The sequence below is a fragment of the Sciurus vulgaris genome (genome assembly GCF_902686455.1).
Source record: "Sciurus vulgaris genome assembly, chromosome: X".
NCBI classification, from domain to species: Eukaryota; Metazoa; Chordata; class Mammalia; order Rodentia; family Sciuridae; genus Sciurus; species Sciurus vulgaris.
Window position 1 is genome coordinate 44,349,583 of NC_136471.1, and position 27,788 is coordinate 44,377,370.

Sequence of the window (27,788 nt, forward strand, 5' to 3'; positions counted from 1 at the left end):
AGGTTCAGGTTTTCCACACTTCCCCCAACCCTCCCTTCTCTCCCACGTAGGCAGCGAGATTGCCAATTCCCTCCCACAGCGCTACCGCCCGACTGGGAAATAGTCCCGCTTCTTCGCCTCTTGGGAGTTGTAGTTTCCTGCCCCTTGTCTGTATTCACGCTACCTCAGCACGGGACTACATTTCCCACAATGCAGTGGGGGTGAGAACTGGGTGGGGGATGCTTTCAAAGCGGGTCCCGCCACTAGTTAAGTGTGTTTTGCCTGTGTAAAGTTTAAAGCGTTTGCTTTGAATCAGTGAACCTTCGATATTAAGAAGTTGTGCTCCTCATCCTTTCACAGCGAGGGCTTTAATCTGTACAAAACAAACTTTTCGAAATTTTGGAGTAACGGCCCATTCTGGGAAGCAGCAGTAGCAACTAACAGTTCATTAGTGCCCACTACTAGGTACTTTGTACTTAGGCGATCTCATGATGTCAGGCGATCTCATCTTCACCACTGTCCACATTAATAAATGAAAGCACTAAGGAGTGAGGTGACTTATCCAAGGTCACACAGTGATACGATTCCTCATCGAAGTTCAAGATTTTGCCTAGCTCAAGCTCTATCTGCTCATATCAAGAGAATATAAAATCTCCAAAAGCCACACATTTTCTTCACGCCACGCATCTCTCCCTTCCCTCACTGCCGCCCCTGTTTATTGGACTGTAATAAGTCACAGAAAGTCCTTTTCAGGATCCAAGCAATTTATGAAGCGGTTTCTTGTTTCATTTTGTTTTCTTTCTTAAACTCTTGTAAGGAAAAAGAAAACTTTCAGGCCAGCCTTCATCTCTTTGCATCTTGGCAATAATACACAACTGCTTCAACCCTAAGGTGAATGAAACCAGCAATTTGCATGACATAGCTGTGAGGAATTTGTGAGGGCTGTTTTTATTATGATAACTTAGTTCCCCAGAGTTAAAGAGTGCACTAAAAGGGGAATCAAGTTTACAGGAAGGAAGGAGTTGGGAGACAAAGTGCAAACAAGGGTTCTTGGCAAGGTGTTTTGAGAATGAAGCCTCAAGGCCATATGGCATTGAAAACTATGGGGTGCGGCACACAGAGATGCCAAGTCCTGGAGCCCAGGAACTCTGCCCCGAAGGAGCATCTCTGGCTTAGATGTGGGGGTGTGCTACAAGCAGTAACTCTTCTTGCTGGTGAGAGAAAGTGCAATCTGGGATTCTCTTCTAATAGTCCCAAAGGCAGCTCTTTGGAGAGTTTGGGACGAGGCAGTCTTCTCACAGTCCAGATTGCAAAGTATCTTTGGGAGAAGTCATTCCAGTTAGGATGTTACTGAGGAAAATCATTTCTTCTTGAAGCCAGAATTGGGGACAGGTAATTAGTGTAGAAATAGGGGATTGGGTCAAATCGAGGAAATGGAGACCATGAGAGCCATCTGCCTCTAGAAGTTGGATACTGCTCCTGGGAGAATGGAATGTCAAGGATCTCTGGAGCCCATTGATGACCAAATTTACCTGACCTCCGTTAGGGACTACAGGCAGGGAGCTGCTAATTAATGCCCTCTGGGCCCTTACCTGCCTGAATCACTTTGGCCCACCCCCTGCCCATCTGACGGGGGCCTAGTCATGTAGGCAGGAAGGAGAGATAAGGGGGGAGAGAACTGGAGAACAAAAGAGACCTTAACCTATAAAAGATGTAGGGTGTGCTCACTTCTTGGGACTTTAGAACATTAGCCATGGCTTCTCTCAGGAGAAGTCTGTATTATTACCTTTAAATAAAACCTGCTTAATACACTTGCTTTGGCAAGCTTCTCTGATGTTGAGCTTCAACACCTGAGGAAGCAGAACTCGTCACCGGTAAATGGTGGTATCATTCTCATGTTCCTGGTGAAAAATTAGCAAATGCAGCAAATGTAGAGATGAGAAGGTTCTTCCTTCCTTTTTACTTTTCCTTCCCTTTTTAATTTCCTTCCTCAACAAACCACATTCTTTTCTAATATCCTTAAAAGTTAAAGTGTGGCAACGGCTGTCCAGAACTGAATGGTCTTTTACCTCTTTACTCTGCAACTCCATCCAGATCTACCCACATGCTCTGTGTTTTGGGATCAGGCCCACTTTCAGTTCAGAGCACAGCATTTAGAGAGCTCCTGCTTTAGTAAATAAACATCTCATTCACCATGCAAGCACATTTTTCAAATTAACTTACTTTTTATGTAAAGCTTTAGCCAGATTATTTTATGCCTTTGTAAATAAAAATATTTTTCTGAAAGCATTTAAAAAATAGAATATCAGTATATTACTAAATTGTGCACATTAATGTAATTGTTAGGAAGAATGACTGGGATTGCAAACATCTTTGAATATTATTGGTGGTATTATACTGGTACTGAATATATATCATATTTATTTTTTCATTAATAACCTTTTGTACACTTTTTCATGTTTACAGATGAAGAATCAGAGAAGTTACTTTCCAAGCCAATTTTGTTTCATTGTCTCAGATGTGAAACATATACAAAAATTTAAATATATAATTACAAAATAATCATATAACAATATAATAATTATTAATATATAATTATGTTAATATTAATCAGTATAATAATATATAAGCTCTAGGTTATGATTTCCAACTTTTTTTTTTTGGTATCCAGGATTGAACCAGGGGCGCTTAACCACTGAGCTACATCCTTAGTCCTTTTTTAAAGTTTTTTATTTTGAGACAGGATCTTGCTCTGTTGCTTAGGGCCTCCTTAAGTTGCTGAGGCTGGCTTTGAATTTGCCATCCTCCTCCCTCAGCTTCCCAAACTTCTGGGATGACAGGCATGTGCCACTGCATCCAGCTCAAACACCTATGAGGAAAGGTAAAAGAAAACCCCAAATAGCAATTCCAAACCAATATTAGGCTGAGTCTGTCATTCAGTGGTTTACTGGCTTCTTATTTGAAATGAAGTTCTCTAGTTTGTTTATGCTTTTTTACAGTCTGCAGCAGGTTTAGGAGCAGTAAGCTTCAGTGCTTGAGTACTGCTAGTGAGTGAATAGCCATTTAAATCTTCACTAACTGAAAGTATGGATCCTAGAGCAACAACATCTGATCATCAACTAGCTTGTAATAAATCCAAAATTGCAGACTCTGTACAAGACCTGCTGAATCAAAATGTACATTTTAATAAGATCCCTACGTATTTTGTAGGCATGCTAAATTTTAGTTGCACTGAATTAAAGCAAATTAGATATTTGAAAATGAAGCTATGACAAATTGGGGGTAATCATGTTTCCAATAAGACCCACATAGGCATCTTAAAAATAAGTTCTGTTAAGAAATTTTAGATGACTGAATTGCTTTTTTAAAAAGACTGTATCACAACATGTTCATGAAGGTTTTCCAGGGCAGTGGTTGTAACCTGGGATATCAGTTAGAAACAGCTAGAAAGAGAAATTGCCACTAACCATCCATACCAAAACCTATTTATCTATACTATTCTCTAGCTTTCAAAATCTAGGTGGGCCTATGAGTGTCTCACATTCATGAGATTGGTTTACACAGAAAAAAAAGTTAAGAACTAGTGGGTGTTTCTCAACCTTTCAACCAAGTTGATCTGATGTTAGGGGCTAATGAATACCTCTGGAGGTCAAAGTGCCCACAATAATAATGAACTTTTTTCTCTCATGCTGAGTGTTAATATAAATTTTAGCTGGGCATGCAGTGCATACCTGTAATACCAGCTATTTCGGGGGTTGAAGCAGGAGGATCTCAAGTTTGGGACCAGCCTGGACAGCTTAGTGAGACCATATCAAAACAAAAATTAAAAAATAAAAGGGCTGGAGATATAACTTAGTGGTAGAGTGCTTTGCCTAGAATGTGAGAGATCCTGGGTTTAATCCCTAGTACCACAAAAAATTTTATATTGTTTAATGTACTTAAAATATTTTAAATTACTCCAAATAGAAGCAATGGGTGGGGTGAAAAAATCAAAACAATTTATATCTTTTAAGCTGTATTAGAGCCTTTAAGGTCTTTAAAATATTTCATAAATGAACAAAAGGTAGATGTAGGGGGAAGAAGGAATGCTCCTAGTATTCCAATTTTCTCTGTGAATATACTTTTACTGTATGACCTGGAAAACCATGTATGTTTTTAAGATAACAAATATGAGATCCATTAAGCATACAACTAATCAAAAAACCCATCTTTCTTTTTTTCCACATCATGTACAACCACAAGAATTGGATCCTAAATAGACTAAGTTGTACTCCATTTATGCATAGTATGTCAAAATGCACTCTATTGTCATGTATATTTAAAAAGATAAAATTTAAAAAAAAATCTTTCTTAAGCTGGCAACTCCCTATACAGAAAAATATTATCTACTGCTGCTGTTAAAAGAATCAGCTAATACTTGGAGTATTATGTGAGAGTATATAATAAAAAATCTGATGATCAAGCTAAAGAATATCAAATGGTAAAAGAGAGGTAGAAAGAAAATTCCCAGGTGGCATGGATTTCTTCTACATGCTATATAACCAAGAGATTCCAAAATTCATATGCCCACAAAAAGTTGTATGTGGATGTGTATACCAGCATTATATATAATGATCAGAAAGTTGGAATAACCTGAGGGTTCATTAACTAATGAATGAATAACCAAACATGCATGTAATGGAATATTATTCAGCAATGAAAAGAAACATTATTGATATATGCTACAATATGAAGGAACCATTATGCTGAGGGGAAAACAGTCACAAAAGACCACATACTGTATGATTCTATTTATATGAAATATACAGAATAGGCAAATGTATTGAGACAGAAGTTGCTCACCAATCACAGAATTGATGATTATGTGGGACTGAATAGGGAAGCAGCCATTGACTGCAAATGGGCACTTTGGAACTTGGAAAAATGGAATCTTCAAAAATCGGATTGTGATAAGAGTCGTGCAACTCTATACATTTGCTAAACACCATCCATATACACATTTATAATGAGTAAATTGTTATGTAGATTACGTGTCAATACAGTTGTTAAAATTTCAACAAGGGCAAAAATGCCCAAAAGAACCCTCATGAAGCTTGAAATAAAATGAACTCTAAGCATATAGGCATTCACATGCCTCTCTGGCATATTGTCACATAAGACATGTGTACATCTGGTTTGAAATCATGGTTCTGAGGTATTCCAAGCACTTATGTATTCTTCCCGTGTTTGACAAAAGAGATACACTTAACTCATTAACAACATCCTAACAATCATACTGCCAAAGAAAAGGTTGCAGGAAAATTTTAAGGTACTAAAAGATCCTTGTCATGGGTAATATAAATTTGGACTGGTATCAAGGTCTTTTTTTCAACATCATATTATGGTCAACTTCATTATTTACTTTGCTAACATCTAAAAATTTATTGTTAGTTCAGTGATATTATAATTACAGCACTTCCTTTCTATGTTATAAAATACATAAATATACATCATACTAAAGTTTTAGTTTTAGGTCATTTACATCCAACTATTTCTTTCCTCTCAAACCCAGGCATATTATATATGAAAAGTTAGCATATGATAGCTAATTAAATGCCAGACACAAACTTTTATTGGAATATTTTATTTACATTTTATATTTAAAGAGAATCAATACAAATTGGGACATATTTACAGCATTTCAAATCAGTGTACAAGAATGCAATGTTTTCATTCTACATTCTGCAAACAAAAATACATGTCTGTTCTATTTTTGTCTAAATTATGCTGAATTTGCACTGGAAACAAAACTAAAAAGATAAGCCACGCAGAATACAAATAAAGTGCATTTTTAAATAGCTCTATTTAACTTTGGTGGATGAAGCTTCAAACTTTATATTAAGGCACCTGGAAGTCCCCCCCCATCAATTCTTTTTCAAACACCAAGAAAATGCATTCACAAAAATTATAGCTATATGGACAGAATTTTTGTTTAATGTAATTTTAGCCCATTTAGGCCAAATGTAAACTCAATTGTCAAAGTCAATATTGTTTGGAAAACATTTTCTATAGATTAATTTTACAGAACATTTTCTGTAGTCTAATTTATGCACAAAAGTCAATTACCAATATTTGTGTGACTTACTCTGTCATTACCATTTTCAAATAATATGGTGGTTTATATACTGTTCTTTTGAAAATGCCATAAGTTTGAGAAATAGTTATGCAATAGTTTTGTAAGAAACCTTTTGTCTATAATCTTGGGTCAACTGGTGTCACAATATACCAATCAATCAATTCAATCCATATTCTCTGATAAACTATGCTTGATACACTCATGAAGTACAATTAGCTTAATTTTAAAAAGAAGAAAAAGTTAAAATGAATATTTTGCTTTAATTTTGCTCTATCAACTTAATGAGTTTAAACAGACATTTCATGAAGTACTAGCCTAAATTTGCATTGCTTTTTACATTACAATTCCAGATCAATATAAGCACCTGGAGGAAAAACCCTGACACATATAGCCCAAGCTAAAGTAGTATTATTTTTAATTAAGATGCTATCATAAAATAAGGTGATTACAGCTACTCCACATTTTAAAAGCAATATATTTTTATAAGAAAATTGTTATAAATGAAAAACATGACTACTTGAAGACAGGTTTGAATGTTTAAAAATGTTGCTATCACTATTGAGAGGAAACTTGCCTATGAAAAACATTATAATGAGTTTGTGGAAAAAAGTTAACAGGTTAAATATTTTAAGCCATTTAACTATAGTATAATATTAGTCATCTCAGCACTTTCAGTATCATTCTTATTTTATTAGGATTATCCAGTTCATTAATAGTAAACTAGGTCCTGTTTGGCAGTCCTGTTATTACTAAAGATTCAGGTTTCTATTTACACAGATTTTATGATTTAATTTCTCGCACAGCAGTCTCTTGATCAGGAGTTTCATCTTCTTCAAAGGTTGGGTTGTCAACATGAGGAACTACATCCACTGCCACAGAACTGGCTTCATGGTTTACAAGCTGTAGATTTTCATCTTTAAAAAGAAATGATAATTTTAGGACAACTTCATCCATCTCTTAAGACAAAATTCAACATTCTTTTGCAAGAAGACTTTCTTATTTAATTCCATTGTACTCTGGTTATTACATTCACTCTCTGTCCCTTTAACATTATTGATCAATGCTATGTTTTACATAAAGCAAGTATAGCATTATTATATCGATCTATAATTACTTTTTTTGATTCATGTATGTGTGCTTAACTTCTATCTAGATTATAGCCTCTTTAAGAGCAAAAGTAACATCTTTTATTTCTTTACTACACTAAATACAACAGTTCTTAAACCTGATTGCATATTTCTATCAACTAAGTAATATTAAAAATTATCAAGGGCTGATGCTGTAGCTCAGTAGCATAGTACTTGCCTAGCATGAGTAAGTCACTGGGTTTGATCCTCAGCACCACATAAAAATAAATAAAATAAAGGTCTTCTGTCCATCTAAAACTACAAAAAAAAATATCAAATCTTTTTTTTGGTGGTGGTAGTGTAAATCAATTCCATGGCCTCACACACATTAAGCAAGATATCTACCTCTGAACTATACCCCCTGCCACCAATATGTCTTTATATACGTGAAGTAATATAAATTTTTAAATCAACCAGTAAATTGGGGGCTGCCAACAATGGAATATAAAAAGTAACAAATGGACCTAATTGTATTACAAATGAAATATAAAACCATCTAAAGTGGGTGGGAAAGAAAATAACTATACCTAACTACTTTGGTAAAGGGTACTTTGACTTCTTCCTATTAGGCTAAAAACGAAAAGTACTATATACAAGTCAGTGAGTTGTTTTACAGAAGGGTGTAGATTAGCAATGCCGAAACTATTTTATTTGTATTCTAGAATTGAACAAATAAGTAAATACATTTTGAATTAGGAAAGGCTGTCTTTAACTGTCAGAGAAAGTTGTTACAAATAAAGAAATGGTCAGGTTACATGAACCCTGAAGTGTTAGAATGGAATCAGATGTATCAGCATGAGCTCATTGTTTCTTAGACAGATGATAGATAGATACATAGATAGATTTGTGTGTGTGTATTTGTGTGAGTAAATACATGTATTTCTTAGCCTTGTTCAAGGGCCAATAAAAATAACACCCTAGTAGCAATAAGCATGCTTAATGCCCAGAACTTGTCTTTGTAATATTGGTCTCCAATAAAAGGCTCCCTGAAGAAATGGCCAATTCTAGGGCTGGGACAGACAGTGCATGAGAATAACTAAGATTCTAGTCTATGGATCAGAAAACTATAGCCCACAAAGCCAAAAACACAGCTAAGAATGACTTTTAAAAAAGATTTCAAGACCATCCAATACCTTTCCCAAAAATACACACAAAGAAGTATATGCAACAGAGATTTATGGCCTTCAAAGCCTAAAATATTTACTATCTAGCCCTTTACAGAAAAAATGTGCCCATCCCAGATCTAGAACATTCAGAAATAGCAAACAGTAAGGAAGTTCAAAGATCAACGAAGCTAGGGACAGTGGGGCATGCCTGTAATTCCAACTTGAGAGGCTAAGGCAGGATGATGACAAGTTTGGGGCGAGCCTTCACAACTTAGTAGGGCTCTCAGCAACTTAGTAAGACCCTGTCTCAAAATAAAAAATAAACAGAACTGGGGGTGTAACTCAATGGTAAAGTAAGACCCCCTGGGTTCAATACCCAATGCCAAAATAAAATAACTAAAAAAGAAAGGACAATGAACCTAACTTAAACAAGTTCCCAAGGACCAAATCTAGGATGATATGGACAATAGACAAATCATGAGAATAATATAGAATGAAAAAATTTCCTATATGACAGTAGCATAAATAGATGGTTGAATAAATAAATAGAAAAAGAGTAACTCTACTTAATTAGAAGGCTAATTAATAAATCTAGAGTGATGATGAAAATAGAAAATCAGTACTTGACAAACACTTCAGTAATAATTATTGCAAGCAAGAAGGATCAATGATTGCTAAAATTAGTAGGTAAAGGAATCATGAGAAAGAGGATATTTGCACAGTTTCCAGGTGTGTCTCCATAAGATATTAAATAATTACAAAGGGAAAAATAGTAACATTAAAGGGAGAAATTTGGCAGACACCACCCTTAAGCAAAGTTAAAATCATTAGTAATAAGACAAAAATACCATGTGCTTTATAATATGGGTCATTGAGAAGGGAACAACATCAATTCTCTGATGTTCTTGCCAGAAATGGACAATGAATTTAATCATCAGGAAATAGCAGACAAGCCTAAATTGATGGACATTCTGCAAAAAAAACTGATAGGTAGTCTGAAAGTGTCAATGTCATCAAAGACAAAAACAAAGAACCATCACAGACTGGAGATTAAGGAGATAGGACAATTAAATGCAATATGGGATCTTGGGACAGAAAAAGGTCATTTATGGGTCAACTGGTGAAATTTGAGTAAGTAAGGTCTGCAGTTTAGTTAACATTTCATCCTTTATTTTTGTGGATTAGATAATAGTATATACTTTTATAAGATGTTATTATTTGGAGAAACTGGGCATATGGGTGTTCTTCATATGATGTTTGAAACCTTTTTCTTTCTCTCAATCTAAAATTATTTCAAAATTAAAATAAAAAAGAAATAAGCCCAGTGCAGTGCACATGCCTGTAATCCCAGGGGCTTGAGAGGCTAAGGCAGGAGGATCATGAGTTCAAAGCCAGCCTCAGCAAAAGCAAGGCACTAAGCAATTCAGTGAGACATTGTCTCTAAATTAAATATAAAATAGGGCTGGGGATGTGGCTTAGTGGTTGAGTGCCCCTGATCTCAATCCCTGGTACCAAATGAAAACAAAAACAAACAACAAAAACACACTTGTGCTTGGGTTCCATCCCTTATAGATTCTGATTTAACTTCTCTGAGGTATAGAGCCTAGGAACTAATAATGTTTAAAATCTCCAAGTGATTCCTCTGTGTAGCCAAGGTTGAAAACTAGGGACCTTATTCCATAATTCCCAAAGTGTGATCCCTGGACCAGCAATATCAGTATCATCTGGAAACATTAGAAATGCACTCTCAAGTCTCACCCCAGGCCCACTGAGTCAGAAATTCTGGTAATGGGATCTCTTTTTTAACGAGCCCTCCAGGTGACTTGATGAGTACTTAAATTTTAAGATCATTACTTCATTTGTTTGTTTGGAAAAGGGGATTAAACACAGAGGTACTAAGTTGCTGAGGCTGGCCTGGAAATTGAGATCCTTCTGCCACAGCCTCGCCTCCCAAAATGCTGGGATTACAGGTGTATACCACCATGCCTGGCTCCTCCTTACTTCATTATTTTAATAGAACTTAGCCCAATGATGTGATACACAGATAGGAATGAATGTACTTACTAAGTTTTACAAATCAACTATCACAAGAATCAATGGCAAAATCCCCAACCTAGTAATGTGTAACTGTAGACATAATTGAATCTGTTTAAAGTGGTCATTTATTCAACAAAAATCTGTGTGTTTACTATTTCAGCAGGCTGTGCTAAGGTGCTGAACAGACAATGGAGAATATAAGACACTTTGCCTACCCAAAGAAACTTTAAAAATTTGTAATAAAATTCTGTGCAATAAATAAAATGACAGAACTTCTATGAAAACAGTAGGGCCTTGCATACAAATCCAAAGAGGATTCTCAAAGAGGGGCATGCCTTAAGGGGAACAGAAGTCACACTGGGTTTCCCTTATTTATTGGGAGAGGAGTACTAGGGATGGGCAAAGATAGTGGTTCAAACTCTGTGGAATTAAGGTTGGAATTTCAGGAAGAGAATGGAGAAAAAGGATATTGAATCAATAGGAAGGGAGAGCAGAAAGAATCTAGGGTATCTTCAATTTCTTGTTTGGGGCACCTGCATGGTTGTTACCATTATTCATCCAGGAAAAGAATACAGGAGGAACATGGATCATTATTTCATTTGCTTTTGAAATTCTCTGCAAAATCTGTTTTGCTTAACCCATCTCCCACCCCTGACTCACAAGAACAGAACACAAAAATGGGGGTTGGAATTTTTTTTTGAACCTCAGTATAGGTGAAATTATTCTGTTTACTCTTTTATCTTCACTGAATTCTATTACCACACAATTACAGGAACACAAGATCATCTGGACTAATAGACTATAATTCTCAATTATAGGTAGAATAATCTATAGATTATTAAGACTCTTATGACTTCCACTCAAAGAAATGTCTAAAGATTAGATTACAAGAAATATAAGCTTTGCTTTTGCATGGCAGTTTTCCTCATGACTTCTTCAGAAATGATATGTATGGCACTGATAAGCCTACGGAGGCCGAGGGTTTGTGTCAGAGGAAGCTGAAAATTTCAAAAGCCATCTTGACAACTAATTTTTTCTACATTTATGCTAAAATTAGATTATCTCAAAATAAGAAATGTGGAAAAACTTTCAAACCAACAGAAAACATGAAAAAGCCTGAGTTTAAACAAATGGAAAATGGTTTTTATAGGTGTTTTTTTCTTTATAGGGAAAAAAGTAACAAAATTCTCTAAGCTTTCTCCATTGGCATAAAAAACTGCTAAGTAACAATACCAATTCGCATGAATTCTGAAAATAATTAAATTTAGTTTCTAAGTTTATTCATTTCACAGTACACAGTCAACAGGTGGCAGCACATACCATCCTTAAACATAGTTTCCTATCTACAAAGGGTGGATTTCTGAAAAGTTGGGTATAAAAAGAGCTTTGGTAAATCAAGTTCCATTTTATCATTTCAGAATTCCTTCATCATACTTTCTGATTTATCTATAATAAGCAATGGCTTCTATTTTTACTTTTGGTATCTGGGATTGAACCCCCAGATCCTTAACTACTGAGCCACATCCCCGGCCCTTTTAATTTTATTTTTTAACTTAGAGACAGGGTCTCATTAAGCTGCTTAGGGTCTTACTAAGTTGCTGAGGCTGGCCTTGAACTTGTGATCCTCCTGCCTCAGTCTCCCAAGTTGTTGGGATTACAGGCATGTGTCACCATGCCCAGAAGACAATGGCTTCTAAAATTTAGTTTCTCCTTAGCCTCAGTAAGTAGTTAATAAGTACATATTTAAATGGGTCACAGGGAAGCTTCCAATAAATCTTTCTTTTGTAAATAATACTCATTCCTGATGCATTTCATCCATTTCAGGTGCTTTTGAATTTGTATATACATTAAGACAGGAGTGCATCCTTCCTTGCACCATTTTAGGAAGAAAAACCTGAAATTTGTTGAATGAAACAAATGTTAAAACATAGAAGCACTCAGATGAACATATGATACAAAGTGGATTATCCATGAGTCACTTGTTGCCCTGCAGTATGGTGCTTACTTGCTGACTGCACATGTTCCTCCAGGGGTGGTTCATCTGTTCCCTGTACCGAAGCATATCCAGATGAGGCAGTCTCACTACGATTATCCTCTTCATGGGGAGAGGCACTATTGGATGCGTCATTGGATACAGGAACTTGTAAAGACACTGATCCATCTTCAACATCCACCTTCGGAAAGTATTGGAACAAGTTAAAAGATTATCAGAGTACATGCTTTTCTTCATATATCATTACAAAATTTCTTCATAAGTGACTCATTAGAACAATGTTTCGTAACCTTTTAAACCTATAATCCCTTTTCATAATTTTGTGGTTTGGATGTGAGGAGTCCCCCAAAAGCTCACATATGAGACAATGTGAGAGGGTTATTAATGTGAGAGGGTAAATAATCCCTGATGGGATTAATTGAGTGGTAATTGAAGGCAGGTGGAGTGTGGCTGAAAGAGATGGGGCATTGGGGGCATGGCTTTGGTGTTTATATTTGTATCTGGCAGGTGGAGATCTCTCTCTCTCTCTTTCTCTCTCTCTCTCTCACTCACTCTCCCTCCCTCCCTCTCTCTCCTTCCTGATCATCATGTGAGCTGTTTCCCTGTACCACATTCTTTCACCATGTTGTTCTGCCTCACCTGGAAATCTAAGGAATAAAGCCAGTTGTCTATGGATTGAGACCTCTGAAACCATGAGCACTCAAATAAATTTTTCCTCCTCCACAGTTGTGCTGGATGGGTCCTTTTAATCACAGCAGCAAAAAAAGCTGACAAAAACAATAATCACAAAAAAACCCACTCTTGGTGGCCCCAGTCAGAGAAGTTACAGTAGCAATTGGGTCCACGAATGGGCTGCACATCCGATGTTCATTTGGATGATCCCATCACCTTTTAACATAATGCCTGATACAAGACAGGCACTCAAAAAATATCTATGTATCTATATCTATATATGTATCATGCTGTCCCCTAGTGGAAATGAGAATTGCTGTCATCCATGTATCTCCACAAGTTATGAAGATTTTATGGAGCTTGACTTTTATTTTACCTTAAAAACAAGATTTTTCACTTATCAAATATGAAAGTATAATTTAATATCTATTGCAAGTTTTTTTTTCAAATTACACATGTTCATTGAACAAGTTTGGTTACTATGCAATAATATATTGGAAACAGAAAGGGTGATACCAAGTTGTTAGTTTATATGGTCATCACTTCAAATTCTGATCAAATAATAAGTCCATTTGCAAACAGGGAGGAAGAAGGAAAATGGAGGTGGTCAAAGATGCAACCTCACTGTCTCCATGATATAAATATGTCTAGTATTAGGTGTAAACTATATGTCTAAAAAATAAGATTGCTATTTTCCTGAATGTTCACACACATAAATAACATACTTGTTAATATAGATAGTAAAGAGTAATGTTTACCTCAATTCCCAAAGCTTTGAGAATGTCACATTTGCACATGGGGCAAGTCCTGTGTTCTAACAGCCATGGATCAACACATGTCTTATGGAAAATATGGCTAATGAAGGAGAAATGCATAATTTATTAATTATAATATAGCAACAACATTTTGCCTAACATTTATTAGCAGGTGACACCACAACTTAGTCTTTGAATGGATGCTTTATTTCTTTTAAAAAATGCACTGTTAATACAAAGAACAAGCCACAGAAATAAAATTTTGAAATTTCATAATATAGTACTTTTAAATGTAAAGCCATTTTGCTTTAGCTTCAAACAAACTATTTTCTGTACTGATTACTTGAAAATGGCTAATATGCTACCTGAGTTGACTGTTCCATATTTCAAATGTTACACAATTGAAATTGTATATTCCTTCATTGTAAAATGGTATAGTCATTCTTGACAACACAGTACAATATACTACTGAGTACAACATGGTACTGATGTTTTAACCAATGTGATACGTTCCAAGAACATTCTATTTAATAGCTAAAAAAAAGAGTGATAAGAGTATTAAGTACAATCTTCAGGAAAAGATAATTAAAAAAACAAGCAAAAACTTTGAGTGAAGACTTCCAAATAGGTGCTTATGAATTTATTTTATTTTCTCAATGGGATTATTAGAATGCATTTAAAACCAAATAATTCAGTATTGCCTTTGTGTGTGTGTGTGTGTGTGTGTGTGTGTGTGTTCTGCTGACTAATTCTCAGTTTTGTATAATATTTATTTAGAATAAATCATATTGGATTGTGGAAACTATACAATTACACTTATACCAATTTCAGTGTTATTTTTTGTGGTACTGGGGACTGAACCCAGGATTGCTCTACCACTGAGTTGCATCCTTATCCCTTTGTTTTATTTATTTATTTATTTATTTATTTATTTTTTCTTTTTTTTGTGTGTGTGTGTGTGTGGTGCTGGGGATTGAACCCAGGGCCTTGTGCATGCAAGGTAAGCACTCTACCAACTGAGCTATATCCCCAGCCCTGTTTTATTTTTTTTATTTTGAGTCAGGGTCTTGCTAAATTGCCCAATGGGCCTCAAACTTATATTCTTTCCACCTCAGCCTCCTGGGTAGGTGTGATTACAGTGTTTTTAATAAAAAGGATTCCTCTACATACAACACTTTCTCCGCATCAGTTTGGAAACATTCAAAATAATTTACCCCTATCACAACCATTTTTTTGAGTCAGCAGTTTTTATTGATATTATAAAAGAAAGTCAAACTTACTTGCAGGTCAAGATGCGCACCAAATCATTTGGTTTATATAATTCAATACACACAGCACAACTATCTCCATCAGGACCAATTTCCTATGAACAAATAGTTACTGTTACTCTGATAGATAAGAAAAAAGTGAGTCAAACTTTGGAGCAAGATTGGACTGTGTATATATATATTTAACTAGCATAACTTCCTATAGAAGTAGAAGCTTCATATCACTAAGTGACTATGTAAAGTTTCCACAGATGATTTAAATTTATTTGGGCTTAAAAAGGTAAAGGGATAAAGTCAACAAAAAAGGGGAACACAACAAATAAGATCATATTCACTGATTTAAACTATTTTTCCTGATTTTAGACTTCATAAAACATCATTTGTATAAGTTCTATAGCTATGTATTCCCATTTTTAAAAATTAAGGTATAATAATTCACATGCACTCTTTTAGTATATAGTTCTTCAAGTTTTGACAAACATGCACAGTCACTTAGTCCCCACCACAATCAAGATAAGAATAGTGCCATTACTCTAACAAATTCCTCCATACCTCTTAGTAATTAATCCTTTCTCTGACTTCTAGTTCCTGGCAACCACTGATATGTTTTTAGTTCCTACAGTTTTGGCTTTTCCAGAATGTCATATGAATGGAATCACATACTAATCTAGTCTTTGAGTCTTGTTGCTTTCACTTAACATAATATTTCTGAGATTCATCCATGTATGTAGCTGTATATATCAGTAGGGTTCCTATATACTTTTTATTGCAAAATGATATTCCATGATATGGATGGGTCACAGTTTATCCATTTACCATTTGAAGGACATTCAGGTTCTTTTTAGTTTTTGGCAATTACAAATAAGGCTATTATGAACAATTGTTTACAGGAGTTTATGTGAATATAGGGGTTTATCTTCTCCTTTTCAGAAAAAAAATATATATTTTGGTACTGGGGATTAACCCAGGGGTGCTTAACCACTGAGTCATAACCTTAGCCCCTTTTTAAAGATTTTATTTAGAGACAGAGTCTTACCAAGCTGCTTAGGGCCTCACTAAATTGCTGAGGCTGGATTTGAACTCATGATCCTCCTGCCTTAACCTCCCAAGTCGCTGAGATTACGGGTGTGCGTCACCATGCCCTGTTGGTAAGTATATTTTTAATATCGAAAGAATTGCCAAACTGTTTTTCAAAGTGGCTATGCCATTTTGTATTCTCACCAGTAAATGAGTGAAAATTCCAGTTGCTCCAAATGTTGGTCATCTTTTGGCATTTCCAGTTGTATTAATTTTAACAATTCTAATGAATGTGTAGTAGTATCTCATTGTACTTTTAAACTTGCAGTTCCCTAATGAGCAATCACATTGAACATCTTTTTATGTGCTTGCCATCCCTATATTTTCTTTGGTGATGTGTCTGTTCTGCTTGCCTATTTTTTGGGGGGCTGTTTTACTTTCTTGAGAATTCTATATATTTTCTGGATACAATCCTTTGAGAAATATGTGATTTGCAAATATTTTCTTCCAGTTTGTACCTTGTATTTTCTTTATTTAAGTCCCTTTTAGAAAGAGTGGACATTATTTATTTTGATAAAGTCAAACTTCTTCATCTTTTTTCTTTTATGGATTTGTTTTTGATGTCATATCTAAGAGATATTTTTGCAACCCACACCACGAAAACATTTTTCTCTAAAGTTTTCTTCTAAAAATTCCATAGTTCTAGGTTTTATATTTACTCTATAATTCATTTTAGTTCATTTTTACATATGAAGAATGGATTGAGATTCATTTTGTTTTCTTATGGATATCCAATTGTTGCATAAGGCTATTCTTTTTCGTTGAATTGCCTTTGTATGTTTATTGAAAGTAAGTTGACCAAATATGTGTTGGTCTATTTCTGGACTCTTTGCTGGTCCATTAATTTAGGTATCCATCATTCCCCCAATACCATACTATCTTTACTGATGTAACTTTGAAATAATTTTGCAAATCAGGTAGTGTTACTCATCCAAGGTTGTTCTTATTTATCAAAATTGTTTAATTTATTCTAATTCTTTGAATATTCCATGTAAAGTTAAAATCAGTCTCCTAATTTTTACAAAAGATTCCACTAAGCCTTTTTTTTTTTTTTTTGTACTAGGGATTGAACTCAGGGGCACTTGACCACTGAGCCACATCCTCAGTCCTATTTTGTATCTTATTTAGAGTCAGGGTCTCACTGAGTTGTTTAGTGCCTCACTTTTGCTGAGGCTGGCTTTGAACTCATGATCCTTCTGCCTAGCCTCTGGGGCCACTGGGGTAATCCCAATAAGGCATTTATTGAAGCTGCATTGAATCAGTTTGGGCAGAACTACACCTCAGTAAAAGTGAGATTTCTAACCAATGAGCATAATATATCTCTCCATTTCTTTAGATTTTCTTTGATTTCTTTTTTTCATTAGTGCTTTGCAGTTTTTAGTGTATTCTACTTGTACATATTTTGAAGATTGATATCTAAGTATTTAATGTTTGATGTTATTGTAAATTATATGTTTTAATTTTGATAAATTCTACAGATATTCTTATGCCACATATTTTACCCATCAAGGGTTGTTTTCAAGTGTCCTAAATCTGAAAAGAGATGTTCAAGCAAAGTTGCACCAAATCCTTTTATTAGTTTCCTGTTGTTGCCATAGCAAATTACTATAACTTCTCTTACTGTTCCCAATGGCAGAAGTCTAAAATCAAGGTGTTGGCAGTACTATGTTCTTTCTGGAGGCTTCAGAGGAAAATTCCTTACCTTTTCCAGCTTCTCAAGGCTGCCTGAATTCCTTGGCTTATGGCCTCTTTCTTGCATCTCTCCAGTGTCTTGCTTCCAGTCACATCTTCTACTGTGCTATAGTCAAATTTCTCTCTTCCTCTATCTTATAAGGACACTGTGATAATATTTAGGACACATCCAGATAATCTAAAATAATCTCCCTGTCTTAATTTCCTTAAGTTAATCATATCTGCAAAGTCCTTTCTGCCATATAAGGTAACATTCACAGGTTCCAGGGATTAAGACTTAGATATCTTTGGTGGACATTATTTAGCATCAAATAAGTTTTTTAAAAGCCAATAAGGTTTATAAATGGCAATGAAAAGTGTATTGGAAGAACATTTAGTTTGAACAATGGATTGATAGCATTGCTTTAAAACAAACAGCATTTTAAAGTAATAAGTGCACCTTGTCTCCTTGTTTCAGTGTGCGTAGTTGAAGCCTTCCAATAGCTTTTTTAGCATCTGCCTTTAACTGTCTCTGTAATAAAAAATATCAGGTATTAGAAAAAATATATTTAAATGTGTATAGTATAAAAAGGTAGAGTGTATGAATATTTATCAGGTAAAAGTCAATGTACAAATTAATTTTAAAAGATAAAATTTAATAAACCATAACAAATGCCTCATTTATCTGATATCAAGCAGGATTTTTCAAATTATTGAAACTATATTACTTATTATGTTTTCCTATTTTATTAAACAGTGTCTTTGGGATGGTAATGGTAAAGTCCCTATTCCAAATGGATTCAGATGCTATACATTTTCAAACAATTTTTCCTATTTTAAAGCTCAGAGGACCTTAAAGTAAATCTTTTCCAATTTTGTTTTTCCACATTTTTATTGGTACATTATAGTTGTACATAATGGTGGGATTTGTTGTTACATATTCGTACATGCACACAACGACTGTGGATCAAGGACAGCTGGTGCAGAGACACCATGCTCATCTAAATCCCAAAGGTCCTTCTCAGGTGTTAGGTCAAGGTTCTGCTCCTCAAGTGATTCCCTTTCTTTATTCCCACATTTTTATTGGTACATTTTATGTTCTAGTGGGATTCATTTTAACATATTTGTACACACTATAACAATATGATTTGGCCAATATCATTCCCTAGTATTTCTCCTTTCCCTCCCCACCTCCTACCCCTGTTCCCTTTCCTCTAATGATCTCCCTTTTTTTTTATGAGATTCCTGCCCCTGCTTTCTTTTCCTTTTTCCTCTGTAGTTTCCACATAGGAAAGAAAATATACAACCATTGACCTTCTGAGTTTGGTTTATTTTGCTTAACATAATGTTCTCAATTTCCATCCATTTTCCTGCAAATGATACAATTTCATTTTTCTTCATGGCTGAATCAAACTCCATGGGGGTGTTTTGTTTGTTTTAGTACTGGGATTTAACCCAGGGGTGCTTTACCACTGAATCACATCCCTAGCCCTTTTTATTTTTTGAGACAGGGTCTCAGTAAGTTGCTTAGGGCCTAGGTTGCGGAGGATGGCTTTGAACTTGCGATCCTCCTGCCTTAGCCTCCTGAGTCACTGGGATTACAGGTGTGCACTGCCACGCTGAACTCCACTGTGTATATATACCACATTTTGTCTCTCCATTCATCCACTGATGGACACCTCAGCTGGTTCTACAGTTTTTCTATTGGGAATTGTGCTCCTATAAACATGGTTACACATGTGTCACTGTAGTATGATGACTTTAATTCTTTAGGACAAATACCAAGAAGTGTTATACCTGGGTCATATGGTGGTTCCATGCCTAGTCTTTTGAGGAATCTCCATACTGATTTCCATAATAGCTGTACTAATTTACAATCCCACCAATAGTGTAAACTGTTCTTTTTTCTCCACATCCCGTCCAGCATTTATTTCCAAATCCTTTTTTTAAATGTGACATACTTGGTGGGAATTGCATAAGATTTGGATTCAAATCGACCTTGATTAAAAATCTGATTTTGTCACTTACTAAATAAGTAATTCTAGATAGGTTCACATAATAGTTTGAGCTTATTTACTATTGTATAAAATGAGGATAATACCAATTTTGAAAATATTCAGTATAAGGAAAAAAATGCTGTTTATGACCACTATTGCCTAGTAAGGAGGATGCATTCTGAGAATAGCCACCTTTGTTTCACTGGGCACAAATCTAGAAGAGTTTGGAAATTCAAAGTCAAGTCCAAGGCTCAATTAGAGAACTCAGACTAAAACCTTATATATAATTGAATCAGAAGTGAATTTGGGGTGTGGGAGGAATCTAAAAGTTGAGGAAAAGATTATGAAGAAAAAAGAGTCACTGAGAGACTGTCCTATGTGGGGTAAACTGGCCAAATGAAAAAAAAATCCCAGGTAAAATGAGATAATTAGTTTGAATTTGGTGTACTGTTGCAAAGAAATCCTTCCTTTCCTTTTGTTAAATCTACTACATACAAGAATGCCTGAAGTGTAAACTGAACTAGAGGTTAGACTTCACATCTGGGTGGATGCTGTGTAGAATATAAAGATTGTATGTTCAGAATGGCAAGATGATAAGCAATCTTCCTATTTTGAACTGTAAAAAGAACAAACTTACCAGAAATTTAGCAAAAAGTAAGTTCTCAGAATCAGAGGTCACTGTAAGAATATAAGCTGCTTCTTCATCCCCCTGTATAAATCCTCCTCCCTACCAAGGTCCCAGCTGACATCTAGGTTTCATGAAAATTAGAGATAAGGCAAGTGTCTAATTAAATGCCTAACATATAGCAAATGTTCAATCAAATGTTTATTAAATGAAAATATAAGCTACTATTCATAAGTAAGCATTAATGGGTACTTGTAATATGTCTATATGTAGTCATAGCAAACATACTTTGGAAGGATATAATCCATAGTCCAAGTACGTAAGGAATCTCCTTAATGCCCAAACCTGTCTCCTATATAATATATATCATTTTTTGAAAGGCAGTTGGCTTAAAGCTAAGGAAATTACTAGCCAAACTATTTTTTTTGCTGTCACAGGAACAGTAGAAACCTCTCAAATTGTTACCTGAGCAGCAAATAGAGCTTGATAGAAACAATTAATAGGAAGGCCTAAGTTCTAAGTAGGAAAGAGGTGCTAATGAAAGCCCTTTCACTCCCATTTTGGGACTTCATTGTGAGTTTAAATGGGCTGTCTATGATGGCCCTTTTTTGGCACAAGTATTTTCCTTTCTATTTTTGTTACTTGCATTGTAAATAAATAATAGAGAAATGGTGAATGGAGGACACTTAGGATCTTTAGATCACCTGGCCAATATCTAATGTGACAGGTAAGAAAATTGAAGCCCAAAGAGGAAGAGTGCCTTGATTAAAATATCAGAGTTGGTTATTGTCAGCTCTACTGAAGCCAAGAGTTACATAAAGAACCCACCTGTGGCTTGGAGTAGGAAGCTACTACTACTATTTCCTTGTATTTATAGAGTTGATAAATTATTTGGAAATCATTCTTATATCCATTACTTCATTTATTCCTCATGGCAATTCCCTGAAGGAGGTAAGATTCTCATCTAAAGATGAACAACTAGGCCAGGTGTGGTGGTGCACACCTGTAATCCCAGTGGCTCAGGAGGCTGAGGCAGGAGGATCACAAGTTCAAAGTCAGCCTCAGCAACTTAGTGAGGCCCTAAGCAACTTAGTGAGACACTGTTTCAAATAAAAAGGGTTGAGGATGTGGCTCAGTAGTTAAGCACCCCTGGGTTCGATCCTTGGCACACAAGTGTGCGTGCGCTCACACACACACACACACACACACAAGCAACTAGAGGCTTGGAAAAGTAAAATAACTTGTCCAAAAGGTCATGTAGTGATCAAGTAAGGATGGTCCAAAATACACAAATCAATAAATGTAATATACTACATAAATAGAACCTAGGACAAAAATCATATGACTATCTCAACAGATGTAGAAAAGGCTCTCAACAAAATTCAACACCTCTTAATGATAAACACCCTGAAGAAAATAGGGATAGAAGGAACTTATCTCAACATCATAAATTCCTTATATGACAAACCCCAAACCAACACCATACTGAATGTGGAAACTCAAAAGCATATCTTCCAAAAGCAGGATCAAGGAAAGAATGTCCACTCACCACTCCTATTCAATATATTTCTTGAAACTAGCCAGAGCAATCAGGCAAGAGAAGGAAAGTAAAGGGATACAAACAGAAAAACAAGTCAAATTTTCTTTGTTTGCTGATTACATGATCCTCTATCTAAAATACCCCAAAACTCCACCAGAAGACTTCTAGAGCTGATAAACAAATTCAGCAAAGTAGTAAGATACAAGATAAACATACAAAAATCAATAATTTCCCACACTTCAATAATGAATCTGCTGAGAAACAAATCAGGAAAACTATCCCATTCTTAAAAATCTCAAAAAATGAAATACTTGGAAGTTAACCAATGGGTAAAAGACCTCTATAATGACAATTACACAACTTTGAAGAAAGAAATTGTAGAAGACACTAGAAGATGGAAATACCTCCCATGCTCTTGGATACACAGAATTAATATTGTTAAAATTGCCATATTATCAAAAGCATTCTACAGAGTCAATGTAATGCCCATCAAAATACTGATAGTATTGTACATAGAAATGGAAAAAAAAATTTAGATTCATATGGAAGAACAAAATACCAAGAATAGCCAAAACAATGCTGAGCTAAAAGAGCAATGCTTAAGACATCACAGTATCTGATTTTAAATTACAGTAACAAAAAAAAGCAATATAATAGCAAAAAACTAGACAAATAGTCCAATGGAACAGAACAGAAGACACAGAAACAAATCCCCACGGCTATAATGATCTGATTGTTGACAAAGTTGCCAAAAATACAGTGGAGAAAAGACAGCCTCTTTAAATAATGGTGCTGGGAAAACTGGATATCCACATGTAGAAGAAGCAAACCGATCTCTATTTCTCATTCCATATAAAAGTCAACTCAAAATGGATCAAAGATCTAAGTACAAAACCCAAAACTTTGCAACTCTTAGAAAAATAGAGGAAATACTTCAACACATAGGTACAGTTAAACACTTCTTCAATAAAATTCCTATAGCTCACCTGATAAGAGAATCAACAAATGGGATAATGGGATGTTATCAAATTAAATAGCTTCTGCACAGCAAAGTAAACAATTAGCAGTGAGGAGACAACAGATGGAATGGGAGAAAAATCTTTTTTTTTTTTTTGTACTGGGGAATGAACCTGGGGTTACTTTCACATTGAGTTATATTCCCAATCCTTTCTATTTTTTGTTTTGAGACAGGATCTAAGTTGCCAAGGGTCTCAACTAAGTTGCTGAGGTTGGTCTTGAACTTGCTAACCTCCTGCCTTAGCCTCTGAGCCACAGGGATTACAGAAATGCTCCAATTCAGACAGTAGAGAGAAAAATTGTTGGCAGCTACTCTTCCAACAAAGGATTAAAAACTGGAATGTATAAAGAAATCAAAGAGCTCAGAATTATAAAAGCAAGTAACACAATCAATAAATGGGAAAATGAACTGAACAGATAGTTCTCAAAAGGGAAAATACAAGTAGCTGACAATTATATGAAAAAATGTTCAACAGTCTTAGCAATTAGCAGAATGCAAATAAAAACTACACTGAGATTTCATCTCATTCCCGTTAGAATGGCAGTAATCAAGAATACAAATAAAAACACATGCTGGTGAGGATGCAGGAAAAAAGGAACCCTTTCATACTGTTGGTGGGAAAGTAAATCAGTACAACCACTATGAAAATTGGTGTGGAGGTTTCTCTAAAAGCTAAAACTAGATCTACCATATGATACAGCTATAACACTCTTTGGTATTTATCTAAAAGAATTGTCAGCATACTTTAGAGATACATGCATACCTGTGTTTATTGCAGCACAGTTCACAATAACCAAATTATTGAATCAGCTAAGCTGTCCATCAATAGATGAATGAATAAAGAAAATGTGAGACAGACATAGATAGATATGTAATGGAACTTTATTCAGCCATAAAGAAGAATGAAATTATGACATTTAGAGGAAAATGGATGGAATTGAAGACCATAATATTGAGCAAAATTAGTTAGACTCAGAAAAGTATCATATCTTTTCTCTCATATGTATAAGCAGAACAAAAAATCAACAACAGGCTGGCGTGGTGATGCACATCTGTAATCCCAGTGGCTCAGGAGGCTGAGGAAGGAGGATTGTGAGTTCAAAGCCAGCCTCAGCAAAAGTGAGGCACTAAGCAACTCAGTGAGACTCTCTCTCTAAATAAAATACGAAATAGGGCTGGGGATATGGCTCAGGGGTTGAGTGACCCAGTGCTCAATCCCGGGAATCCCCAGTAACCCCCCCCCACACACACAAAAAAAGCACCAACAGCAACAAAAAGAAACTCCATGAAATTAAAAGGAAGACCATAGGATAGAGGAAGAGGTTCAGAGGGAGGGAGGGAGTGAAACTGACCAAATTATGTTGTTGTTTTCCTATTAGGGATTGAACCCCATGGCACTTTAGCATGAACTATATCCCTGGTCCTTTTTATTTTATTTTTTTCAGTATCAGGGATTGAACCCAGGGGCACTTAACCACTGAGCCACATCCCCAGCCCTTTTTCTATATTTTGTATACAGACAGGGTCTTGCTAAATTGCTTAGAGCCTCCCTAAATTGCTGAGGCTGTCTTTGAACTCGTGATCCTCTTGCCTCAGCCTCCCAAGCCGTTGGGATTACAAGCATGCACCAGTGCACATGGCTTTATTTTTTGTTTTGAGACAGGGTCTTGCTAAATTGCTTAGGGCTTTACTAAGATGCAGAGGCTAGCTTCAATCTTGCAATTCCCTCCCTCAGCCTCCCAAATTGCTGGGATTACAGGTATCTCACACCATACCCAGCTCAAATTGTTTTTCTGTTCGTACGAATATGCCACAATAAAATCCACCATTCTGTACACTTATTATGCACCAATAAAAAAAGAAAAAAACTAATAATTAAAAAGGGCATGCAGTCTCTAAATGATAGAACTGGTACTAGAACTCTGATCTTTATATTCTAAGAGGCCATTATAATGTAACTATCCACAATTCAGCTATCTTTTGATGTTTTTCCAGTTTCTTGATTCTATGGTCTGTCAAACTGTGACAATCCTTTCAGTGAACAACCAGTCCTGGCCTGTCCTAGATGGCCAAAGTTCACTACTTCCTTTTCACATATATCATGAGTTACTTAGACACTGAAGGAAAAAATGCAAATGAGGAAAAAAATAGAGCCACCAAGAGAAGATGGATGTGTGTGTGTGTGTAGGCAGTAGTGTATATGATAATATGTCTCTGATAACCATTTTGGACTTTGTCTTTAAAGCACTTCAAATTTAGGCTTAAGCATCAAGTTCTGTAACCCACTTGGGGAACCATCTTGTAATGAAGTGATACCTCTCCAGGGTATTCACTTGATTAAGTCTATACAGTCTGATTTCTCAATCCAAAATATTCAGTTCAACAAAATATAAATGCCTGAGCCTCCACTGCTAATACTTATCAATTTATTAGGATCAAATGTCAAATATATAACTTATTTAATTATACCTAAGATTGTAATGCAAATTAATTTGAGGTGCAGGATGGAAGGCATACCATATGTAATGTCTGAGTCTACTCCCAGAAGAACAGTAAAACTTAAATTAGACGAGTGCTTAAAAAAAGGTGGTACTGGAGGCAGAAAGAATACCAAAAACATATAGGGCAAAATCCAAGATGCCAGAAGATATTAAACAAGAGATTTGAATATAAACAATCTCTAGAGATTTTGCAGTATAGCACAAAACAATGTTTAATGAAGTGTCCTTTAAATAAAACTTTAACAGGAATTCATTGTGGTATATTCCTTCATGCACACAGCATAATTTGGTCAATTTATTTCTGCATTTCCTCCCTTTTCCCTCCTTCTTACCTCCCCCTTGATCCTCTTCTTCTACTCCACTGTTCTCCCTTTCATTTTCATGAGATTCCCTTTATTTATAATTCCTTATAATTCCATGTATGAGAGAAAACATTTGACCCTTGATTTTCTGAGTCTGGCTTTTTTCACTTAGTATGTTCTCTAGTTCCATCCATTTACCAGCAAATGACATACTTTCATTCTTTTTTATGGCTGAGTAAAATTACATTGTGTATATATGTCACATTTTCATTCTCCAATCATCTATTGATGGGCATCTAGGCTGGTTCCACAACTTGTGTACTGTTAATTGTGCTGCTATAAATATTGGTATGCATGTATAACTGTTATATGTTGATTTTAGTTCTTTATGCTATGTGCATGTATGACTATATCACAATGAATTCCACTTTTATGTATAACAATAATATACCAATTAAAAAAAAAAACAATAAATAAATAGAAGGAAGACCAGTAGAGTAGAGGAAGGAAAACGGGAAAAGAAAGAAGGGAGGGTATGAGGAAGTACTGGCAATTGAAATGGAGCAAATTATGTTCTATACATTTGTGCATATGTTAAATGAACCCCATTATTATATACAACTATAATGCTCTAATGAAACCATTTGTAAAAAGAGGAAATTTGGATATTTTCAATAGCTTCTGCTGACTTTGTATAAAGAAATGTCATTTCCTTTAAATATGGATGTGACACAAGTGATTTTGATGAAATTTAAAAATTGTATTTTTTGAGCTTGAATGAAGGCTGCTCATAAAATTGCCATTGGCACTCAAAATATTTCACTGTCACACTGATAGTAAGAGTTCCAAGATATAATCCTCCTTCGAAAACAATGAAATATGAGAGCAACATTAGGACCAAGTAGTTTACTAAATATGATATATTTTCTGGACAATATCATTTAAGTTAACATTTGAATGCCCAAATATATCTCCACATTTAAAGAGAATATTTAGCAAAAATGCAAATGGTAATTTACTTTATTCCTTAAAATTCACAACTTTCTACATTATTACACAAATTAGAGACTTTTCCAATGTTTTGCCATCATATCAGAATTCCCTTCCACCCTATGCGTTTCAGTACCCATGGTTTCCACCTCTTATGTTCTGTAACTTCATTTGCTTTTCTCTCCTCCTAGATTGTGAATAGCTAGAGGACTGGGTCTTGGTATTTTAAAACAATTCCCATAGTGGAGAATAGTTGCTCAAATAATATTTTCTAAATTTAGAAAATATAGAGAGATTTTCAGGGTTTTCTTGTTTTTCCTTTCTTTTTGTTCAAACAAGACTCCTCTCCATTTTACTTATTTGCTTTTCTTTTTCTGGTACTGGGGTTGAACCCAGGGGCACTCCACCACTGTTCTATCCCCAGGCCTTTTATTTTGTGACAGGGTCTTGCTAAATTGCTGAGGTTGGCCTCAAACTTGTGTTCCTCCTGTCTCAGTCTCCTAAGTCACTGGGATTACAGGAAGGCACCATCTCTGACCAATTTTGCTTATTAAAAGCCTCACATCCACTAAATTTGGGGAAAGAAAGGTTTAAAGGAAATTTATTGGGCCCCAACCATGTGTCAGTTTCAACCCCATGATTTTTACATGTGTCATTGTGTGTAATCATTAACAATCTTGTGAAATAGGTATTTTAATATTCAAATTTTATAGGCAAGAAAAGTAAGCTTAGGAAGCTTGACTAAAGTCCAGGCAGCTGGTTAGTTGCAGAGCTGTGATTCAATTCAAGCACAGGTTCTATCTGGCTTTAAAACCCATGATCTCTCCACTATAGTACACTGCTTCCATTGTGCAATAGCAAAGAAGCCTTTTTAAAAGGCTTCACATTCCTTGAGAAGATAAATGAGAGAAATAAGGAGGAAAAATCCCTCAAAGTTAGCTATTACCCAATCTTAAAATTCTTTCTAAATTGGCTACTCATTATAATTTCTGAAAATTTTTAAAATAAGTATATT

General features: G+C 35.3%; 1 protein-coding gene across 2 annotated transcripts in view; it reads right to left on the reverse strand.

Annotated features, from left to right (window-relative positions):
• Positions 1-5,580: 5,580 nt before the first annotated feature.
• The window catches only part of RNF128 (ring finger protein 128), a 105,969-nt gene continuing 83,761 nt past the window's right edge, over positions 5,581-27,788 (reverse strand). For both annotated transcript variants that reach the window (XM_079124957.1, XM_079124956.1), the window contains exons 3-7: positions 18,261-18,332; positions 15,065-15,147; positions 13,788-13,884; positions 12,370-12,538; positions 5,581-7,008 (exon numbers count right to left, since the gene is read on the reverse strand). In XM_079124957.1, the coding sequence (XP_078981083.1) occupies positions 6,875-7,008; positions 12,370-12,538; positions 13,788-13,884; positions 15,065-15,147; positions 18,261-18,332 (555 nt within the window). In that variant the 3' untranslated portion in view covers positions 5,581-6,874. The remainder of the gene's footprint in view (positions 7,009-12,369; positions 12,539-13,787; positions 13,885-15,064; positions 15,148-18,260; positions 18,333-27,788) is intronic.